At 36.0% G+C, this 9470-nt stretch overlaps 1 protein-coding gene across 1 annotated transcript; it reads left to right on the forward strand.

Moving 5' to 3' along the window:
- The first annotated feature begins 3851 nt into the window (after positions 1 to 3851).
- On the forward strand, positions 3852 to 8911 carry LOC108383397 (NKG2-A/NKG2-B type II integral membrane protein-like). The gene is made up of 6 exons (XM_017639866.3): positions 3852 to 4216; positions 4595 to 4693; positions 5145 to 5201; positions 5728 to 5879; positions 7882 to 7982; positions 8292 to 8911. The coding sequence occupies exons 1-6, from the start codon at positions 4030 to 4032 to the stop codon at positions 8407 to 8409; spliced, it is 714 nt and encodes a 237-aa protein (XP_017495355.3). The 5' UTR covers positions 3852 to 4029; the 3' UTR covers positions 8410 to 8911.
- The last annotated feature ends 559 nt before the right edge of the window (positions 8912 to 9470 follow it).

Here is a 9470-nt window from a genome sequence, read left to right on the forward strand (position 1 = left end):
CTCCTATACAACTGTATGTGCAAACCAAAGAGGAATTATTGAAGCCAGGATATGTCCAGCAGAGAAACATTCTGCTGCCAGCCTCAACTGCATTAAACCCTGGAGATTCTGTTGAGTGGACATGGCCCTGGGCATTTTGACACATGGACCAGCAATGGCTGGCCCTTCTGGCACCTTGGGGAAAAGGCCTGGAAGCTGGCCTCATGTGTATTCCTTGAGTAACAGCAGAGTGGCTCTCAAAGATCACGGTAGTGTACCCAAAATGTCTGGGAGGAAAGAGCATCTTATTGGAAAGTTTTGTTTTATCTTTATGGCCAGTGCCTGTACCTCCCGTAGCCCTATACTTGACCCATCTGTAACTCCCACAGGGAGGGGGGGTAAAAGGCTGGTACACTAGAGCAGGACGAGATCCCATTCCTGCCACTGTCCTATCACAGGGCCACTCTCTGGCATGCATCCTACCTGATAGACAAGATTTGTCTATGCTGTTGTCATTAAAACATGTACCTTATCGCCCTTAAGGTTAGTTTCTTCTACAGTTATTGTCGCTTGGACCCACCCCCTTGCTGAGTGTGCCTGGAGCTCCCTCCCAGTTTATCTGCTGGCCTCCTGTGGAATGGGTGAGCAATGGGCTTAATCTGCATAGGACTTTGAACCTAGCCAGACCCTCTGGCTTGAGGATTATCATGATTTTATAGCTCTTGTTATTGTATGTTATTAACCTGATTACAGGGCTCCAGTTTTCTCACACAGGGGCCATTGCAGAAGACGGGGAGTGAGTAGATCGTGAGGTGATAATTCTGGAGGGGTGTGCTGTGGGTAAAATGGCAGTATTTTCAGACCATCTCCATATCAATAGGTGATTACAAGCAGAGTTGAGAGTGGGTGCACACCTGGACCAGAGAGGTTTTGTGGGACCTTCACGGGGGGTCAGGAGAGAGAGACATGGGTAAATGGGATCAGATGGCTTCTTGTAAGCAATAAATGGGTTTTTCCCACTTTACTTTTCCCTTTACCTGATTTTGGCTTCAAAGGCCTATTTGCCCTGGGCTGGGAATGTATTTTGCCCCCAGAGTTACACTATCCAATATCAGCAATTTTTATAAAAAGCTCAAATATTAGTCCAGATTCCAGAGATATAAGTAAGGCTTTAATGCCATTTTTCTAGATTTAAGAACACTTACGGTTTGGGTTTGAATCTGAACTGAATATCCTAGAGTCTGTATGGAAGTGAGTATCTTTAGTAATGATGGGTAACATACATTTCTCATTGTTTCAACAAAAGATGAGGAATTATTAAAAAATTCCATTTGATACAACCTAGATAATATTAATTTAAAATTTTGTTTCTTTGATGTCCCTGTATCATTTATCTTGTGGTCTGAAATCTTTTTCTCACCTTCCCATTGTGTGGTTTGCTGATATTTTTAAAAATTACCTTTTCTTCTGCCTCATAGTTTGACTTGGATTTTTGTAATTTACATCAAATGGTAAAATATAGACAACTAGCCATGATTAGAAGATGAATGAATGAATGATATAATGAGTAGCTATTTGATATTTCAACCTCTGGTATGATATATTCCAATATTGCTACATTTCACCCTTCCAAGGAACATGTATTGTATTGGAGAATAAAAAAATAAAATTGAATGTAAGAACAAGGCAGAGAAATGGAGATGCTATTTTGGGTTTGATGGATGTTGTGCCAGGGACAATATGGCTGGAAGTATAGTAATTCCTCCAAATAATTAGTGACAAATATCATTAAAAACCTGTTGATAATGGGATTATGATTTTTTTGAACTTTTCCCTTAATAATAAAAATGAACATAAATGAGGAAAAGATATATAATACCAACATTTAGAAACCTGTTTTAAATGCAAAGCTTGAGATATTCTAAGCTTTCGGTGTTTGTGATTGAAATGAAAACAAGTTGACTGTATGGGTGGCCAAGCTTGTGTCCTCCCCAGATCTTGTAGAATATGAAAATGGTTTCTCAGAGGCAGTAGAAAGTGCACAATCTAAATGACACACTCAGAGGTCCATTTGTCCTGTCAATCAGCCTGAAGTGTCCTATTTTCTGGAGGTGCGTGATGAGATATACTGACTTCAAAATAGCCTAGGTGTGAGAATTTCCTGTTCAACCCAAGTGACACATTGATGAGAAATCTACTTTTTCCACTCTTGCTTCATTCTGAGTCTTCACAGGACAGTCTGCGAAGGTCACAGATATTGTTTATCTTGTCCTAGATTTATGTTTTTAAATTTCTCCTTTTATTACTCAGCCGTAGCGGGGCTCTTTAAAGAGAGCAACCTGGCCTCCCCACTAAAGGATGCATGGCTTTCTGGCCAGCAGGAGGTATGTATCATGACTCTCCTGTCTCTCTGCTAGTCCATCTCATTCAGTGGAAAAGCAAAAAATGCTAGAGGCAATGCAACTGAGGCACAGTTAATGTGTAACAAAATCAAAGTAGAAATTGGTGTTTTTATTTGAATAATTCAAAGGTAGTAAACAACCATAAAATATGAAGTATGTTGGAGCATTTCTTAAAGTATTCAAATTATTGCCTACAGGAAATTAGTCAAGAGACTACACACATGTAGATTTAGGTTCGTAAAGCAATATAATTTAAGGTGAAATCTACAAACATCATGACAAGGAACATTTCGTTTGGGATTTTATAATTAGTACAAGGTGTTTTTATATAGTAATATGTTAACTCATTTGCTCTACCTTTACAAATAGATCCTTAAAAAAGAATCATTACATGATGAGGGCCAAATATAATTCCTCATGCTTACTTAGAATAAAAGCAGTTTGGTTTTTAATAAAAATTAAGATGAGTTAGCTTCCATGAAATGCTAATTTAAACTTAATTATAGACAATCAAAGGACTTTTTAACAAATTGAACAAACATTGCAAAAAAGATGTACTATACTGATTAAATAAATTCCTGCTTAATAAATTATTTCACAGGGCCTAACTAATATGAATCGGAAATAATAACATGGAAATTGTGACTAAGACAGTAATTAAAATTTTATGAAAAAATAAATATCAAATATTTACTAAGAGTTTATAAGTGCCAAATTGAGTGCTAAGTTTTAATAAATTACATATTATATTATTTCCAGTTTAGGTTAGTAAACTAGGTTATCAGATACTAAGCAACTTTTTAAAGGTTACACATTATAACTTTCAAAGTCAGAATTAATTGCAGGTCTCTGGCAGAGAACCCATTGACAGAATTACTAAAGTCTATTATCTAGTTTATTACAGTTATACAACTAAAGCAACCTTCAGTAACTCTGACAATCATAGGTTTTTTTTTGGAAGTTTTAACCAACAGTGTTCTTCCACAAATGAGCTATTTTTATTTATCATTTATAAGTTCATATCTTAGCCATTAAATCGACTATTATTTACTTTCATAAAATATTTTTAATCTTCTCTGCTTTTTTATTTTTAATATTATTTTAGATTATGGATACTTTAGTGTGTCATGTAACATTTTCTAGCATATGTAACATTTCTTTAAATTTTTAATGATTTCTCAGAACTCCTCAAACATTCAAAATAAAAGACCATTTAGTAATCCCTTTAATAAAAAAAAGTCACTGAATAAATATAATTTAATGCAAGAAATTAAGAGGCATTCTAATGTTAAAATATTTCTTTGGAATCTGACTTGGAATTAATGAAGATATTAGTGTTCATGAACTTAATTCCTCCCTAATTTATCACTTTTAATTGATAAATTGATATATTATTAATTCAGCCAACAAATAATATACTGACAAATGTGAATATGTAAAAAGTTGTATTATACCATGAGGCATTTATTTAAAGCTCTAAGGAATTTAGAAACAGACCTTTAGATTCTTCAACTGTGAAATGATCACTAGGACTCACTCTCTACCCCACCCAGTTTTACAGAATGAGTTATCTCATCATCACATACACCACTTATTCTTAAGCACACTTACCTTAGAGCAGGGTCCCTGATATCATACAGCTGCAGAGATGGATAACCAGAGAGTAACTTATGCAGAACTGAATGTGGCCAAGTACCCAAAGAGGCAACAAATAAAACCTAAGGGCCCTAAAAGCTCCATTTCAATAGCTGAGCAGGAAATAACCTATGCAGAAATAAACCTGCAAAATGCTTCTCAGTATCTCCAAGGGAATGACAAGAACTACCACTGTGAAGGTAAGACATTTAATGGCATGCAATATAACTGTTCTGGGGTGGGCACTGGGGTGCAGAGGTGTGGGGAAAGAGTAGAGAATAAGCTCACGTATTTTTCATGTTTGAGGATCAGAGCTTGAGTTTGGGATACAGTATTCTAATAGGAAATCGGAGGACTAATTTGATTCAGCATTTGTTGGAAATTGTAGCCTTTAACCAACAACTCATGGAGCATCATAGGCACTGAAATAGTACTGGGATGTTCTCAGAAAAGATTACAACGGTAGAGTCTAAGCTTATGCATATGATTCCCTGTGCGTGTGGGTTCTTCTGTGAGGAACTGTCTAAACAATTGTCTCCTTCTGTCCTTTCTCAGTGTTTCCATTTGTCTCCCTGCAGATGTGCCATCATCTCCAGAGAAGGTCATTGCTGGGACTCTGGGAATTGTCTGCCTTGTCTTGATGTCCACTCTATTAACAATGATTGCTGTTACTTCCTGTAAGCAAATTTTTCAATGATTTAAGGGAACTTTTTACTTAATAATTGTCAATGCCTCTAAACATTTCATAATATTGCAGAATACAACTCCTATGTAAATGGATGCATTTTGGAATTTGTCCAGGTATAAATAACATGATTGTACAGAGTGTTATATGTATTTTCAGATTTCCTAACTCAAAGATAACTTTTGGGAGAGACCTTATGAGTGATACAAATTAATTCTTGAGATTGTCTAAACCAAATCTTGTGTAAGATGGAGAAATCTGGTCCTTTAGGCTTTTGAAATATTTTCCCCCTAATTCTCTATTAATTTTTCTTGGTAGTATCAAATTCATTGCAGATTATTCTAATCTTAAACCTTTATTAAATTTCACACTAAGAAACTAAAATTATTATGATTTATTTAGTCCATTATTAATGTTTTGTTGGTATTACTTTAATTTTCTAGCTACTACTGATATCCCGGAGCGGAACAGTTCAGCCCTGAAAACAAGGATCCAGACAGGTGCTTCCTGAGGCTCCAAGTTCTGATATTAGTACAGTTTCCATTTTGTCTCCATCTCATGCTGGGCAAAAACCTATGAGAGTAGATTTTTTTGTGGGGAAATGAATTACAAAATCTTGTAATATATGTTCATCTACAATGATTATAGGAGAGTGTTCCCTTTTATAAAACAATATGAAATAATGTTCTTTTAAAATCACCAAACCCATTGTTGCCATTGGCTACTTTTCTTCCTACTATAGTATGATTTCAGCTAAGTTTACCACTCTAAGTGGTTTTGTTCTGTAACTCTCAGGACATGTGCAGATGGATATTTTTGTTTGTGCGTTACTTTATGTGGGCACATAAATTAGGGGATGGGAAGCTGACCCTTCTCTGTCAGTGGGAGGGTGTGTTTGTTTTATATGTAGCAGCCTGTGAAGGTGCAGAGATGAGCATATATGCTTATAATGATGCAAATATGTAAGTTAAACCTCATTTTTTTATGCAAATTGTTTTAAGATAATGTCTCATAATTTCTCTTCAGCATCTCATTGTGGTCGTTGCCCAAAGGAGTGGTTAATATATTCGAGTAATTGCTATTACATTAGTATTGAAAGAAAAACATGGGAGGAGAGTTTGATGGCCTGTGCTTCTAAGAAATCTCACTTGCTTTATATAGATAATGAAGAAGAAATGGTAAGATTTTGAATGTTTTCTATACGTTATTAAAGGCTTATTTAGGTCAATATTATATTGTAGAATTCATCCCTATTTTGTTACATACTTGTAGTTTATTTTGAAGTCTGTTACTATTTCATTCTCTGACTCGGATACTTTATTAATATTCTCATTTGATAATTTCCAGTTCCTGCTTTTCACAGATAACCATGCTCTATAAGGGCTTTTTGTTTAAAATAAACATTGCTCTTAATTTTATTACATTCCAGGGAACTGAACACACCATGATTGTGCAGACTGATCCCAAGTGACTAGGACCATGTGCTTACATATCAGGTCACGGAGCGGGGTGCCCAGCCCAGCAGGGTGCTCCTGGGTTTGCTCTCATCTCTATGAGGGGACCTCTCTTCCCTCCTTTTCACCCACTGTCCTGACTTCTGATATTACAGAATCTCTGCTCGTTTTTGAACTTCATACACATGGAATCACACAGTGTACATTTTTGCTCCTGTCTTTTTTCAGACCCATATGATACGTTTGCAGGTCATCCATATTCTTGCTATTTTCTGTAGTTTGTTAGCCTTCACTGCTGAGCTATGTGAACATAACACTCAAAATTCACTCTAAACAATCAGAGTCTCCTGTGAGCTACGTGTCTCATGCCCTCAGGGACAAAAAGGCCTCCTGGTCCAGTACTTTAGTCCAGGAGTCCCCTTTGCTGTCCCATCTCCACCCCCATCCTGGTGTGTTTGGTGGGGGGAGGGGAATTACTGCCTCTGGCTGCTTATTGTCAGCAGGTTGCCTGAGGAATCACCCTTGCAAGGACTGCCTGGTGTTTCTGGACAGGCTCCCTCCACAGGGAGCAGGAATGGCTTAGCTGAGCCAGTTCCTATTGCTACTTGGGTGGTGGGAAGTGGCAGGCCCGGTCACTTTCTTCTGCTGGGTGGGGGACGTAAGAGGCCCTGTCACTCTGCTGTTCCCTAATGCTGAGATCCCAAGTCACTGCACCTTTCTCTTTCCACCTGTCAGAGTTCTCCTTTACTTGTGTCTGTCATTAGTTCCAGCATTTATAGTTGTACTTAGGGAGAAGCAGCAGAGAGAAGTGAGTCGATGACAGCTTGTCTAGACCACTGGATTCCCCCAATACAGAGACAGATCAACTAGGGTCTTCTAGTTAAAGACTGGGTCAGACCCAGAAAACCAAATGTTTGGCTTCCATGTCATTTATTTCCTCAACTGCAACCTCTTCATTTCCTTCTAAAACCCAAATTCTGAGAAACACAGTAGAAAAATTACACTGATTTAATCATAGTATCTAGAGAAATGCATGTCTGGAAACTTATTTAAATCCTTGCTGTTAGCTTTGTCAATGTCGTTAACAATTAAATTATGTGAACAGGATTTCTCCTTATTAACGTAAGAAAAATGGAACTACTAAGTATACATGTTTGAGTTAACTTCATATACATGTGAAAGTTTTTGGCAACCTGAAAACTTTATGTATCTTTAGTGTCAGATTAGTATCTAATAGTTTTATTACATCTGCAAATAAAGGTTCCTATAGAAGAATGCACTTCTTGCATTAAAAAAAATTTTTTTTATTACGGTATCATTGATATACAATTTTATGAATGTTTCACATGAGCAAAATTGTGGTTACTACATTTACCCATATTATCAAGTGCCCCCCACATCCCATTGCAGTCACTGTCCATGAGTGTAGTAAGATGCTATAGAGTCACTACTTGTCTTCTGTGTGGTACACTCACAAAGAATGTGACTCCCCTACATTATGTGTGTTAATCATAATGCCCCTTAATTCCCTTCTCCCTCCTCTCCCCCTCACCCTCCGCACCCCCTTCCCTTTGGTAACTGCTAGTCCCTTCTTGGTGTCCATAAGTTTGCTGCTGTTTTGTTCCTTCAGTTTTGCTTTGTTGTTATACTCCACAAATGTACACTACTTGCATTTTTAAAGAAAGATAAAAGCTTTCATAATGACTATTTCTTTATTTTGGTATAGAAATTAATGAATTCCTTATCACTTATATCGTGGATTGGAGTCTTTCGTAAAAGCAGTGATCATCCGTGGATGTCAATAAATGGCTCAACTTCCAAACTAAAGTAAGCCTTTTGAATTATGCTTAGAGGAAGAAAAATATAAAACAGAAAAATTTAGAATAATAATAATATTACTAAATTTGTTTTAGTTGAATTAGGGAAGTGAAGAATGGTGTTAAAAGTTTATGAAATGGTGATATAAATATTAAAGAATGGATACTTTTTTCCTAATAAGCAACTCTTCCTAATACTATATGAAAACATCATTATCCATTTTCGAAATATTCTTTTGCTTCAGTTACATGGAAAATGCTATTGTTTCATGTATTGCCCATGCAATGTAACAGAATTATGCATGTTTATCCATTATAGAATAAAAGAATCATCATCTGGGAGACATAAATGTGCTTTGTTACACTCACGTGGCCCTCAATCAGATATCTGTGCATCTCCAAATGCATATATTTGCAAGCAGAAGCTTCAGGATTAAAACATCTGATTTTGGATCCCGTTAGGCAACCTTCTATTTCATGAAATGGAAATAACCTCATGTTTGTATAACTCTTAAAATGAACTGTAGTACTTGTTCTAATAATGAACAGTTTTTGAAAAGAATTTATTGAAATACCATATACACACCAAAAATACAGATGTCATTGCTTTTCTGTCTGGCTTATTTTTTACTCAGTATTTTATCTGTGGAATTCAAGTTCTTTCAAAGAATGCATGTTGTGTGAGTCCATTTATATGAAGTAAGAAGCACAGGCTCATTACAGAGACAGAAGGTGGACAGTAGCTGCCACAGTCTGAGGGGAGGTGGGAAGAGGCCATGACGACTGATGGGTGTTCCTTTGGGGTGATGAATCTCTTAGATTATGATAGGAGTGATGGGTCGACTCTATGAATATACTAAAATCTACTGATTTGTACAACTTAAGTGCATGCATTTTATGCTGTCTAAATTCCACCTCAATAAAGCTAAAAAAGAAAAACTCCTCGGATTATGTTTAGGACTGCATTTAATCTTCATTTGTAAAGATTAGTCATCTTTATAGTATGTACTCTTCCAATCAATACCATGCTTTATCATTCCATTAACTAGGTTTGCCTTAACTTCTATTATAGTTTATATTTTTCTACAGACAAAATATGGGTATTTTTACCTTACAGAAATATGGGTACTAGGTTTTCTTTAATTTCTATTATATTTTGTGGTTTTTTTCTATTGAAGTCTTACAGATTTGTAGGTATTTCAATTATGTTTTGTAAATAGCCCTCTTAAAGTTTTAGTAATTTTGCTGCTGTAAGCAGAAATACAATTGATGTGTACATGTTGATCTTATACCTAATGACTTCACTCATTTTATGCATTGATTCTATCATTTCTATTCTGTCACATATATATATCCTTCTCATTTTTTTTATAAACACCTATTTCATCTGGAAATAATCACTATTTCTTCTTTCAAGATGAAACTACTTTTTTCTTGACTTATTTTCACTGGCCAACATTTTATTTCCAATGTTGAATACAAGTCACAGTACACGTTT

This window comes from Manis javanica, chromosome 15 (assembly GCF_040802235.1).
Source record: "Manis javanica isolate MJ-LG chromosome 15, MJ_LKY, whole genome shotgun sequence".
Classification (NCBI taxonomy): domain Eukaryota; kingdom Metazoa; phylum Chordata; class Mammalia; order Pholidota; family Manidae; genus Manis; species Manis javanica.

Excerpts from the sequence above, each read along its gene's own strand:
- LOC108383397 (XM_017639866.3), top strand. The coding sequence starts at position 4,030 with ATGGATAACCAGAGAGTAACTTATGCAGAACTGAATGTGGCCAAGTAC. Across the intron at positions 4,217-4,594 it reads CAAGAACTACCACTGTGAAG|ATGTGCCATCATCTCCAGAG; the intron begins GTAAGACATTTA and ends GTCTCCCTGCAG. Across the intron at positions 5,880-7,881 it reads TAGATAATGAAGAAGAAATG|AAATTAATGAATTCCTTATC; the intron begins GTAAGATTTTGA and ends ATTTTGGTATAG.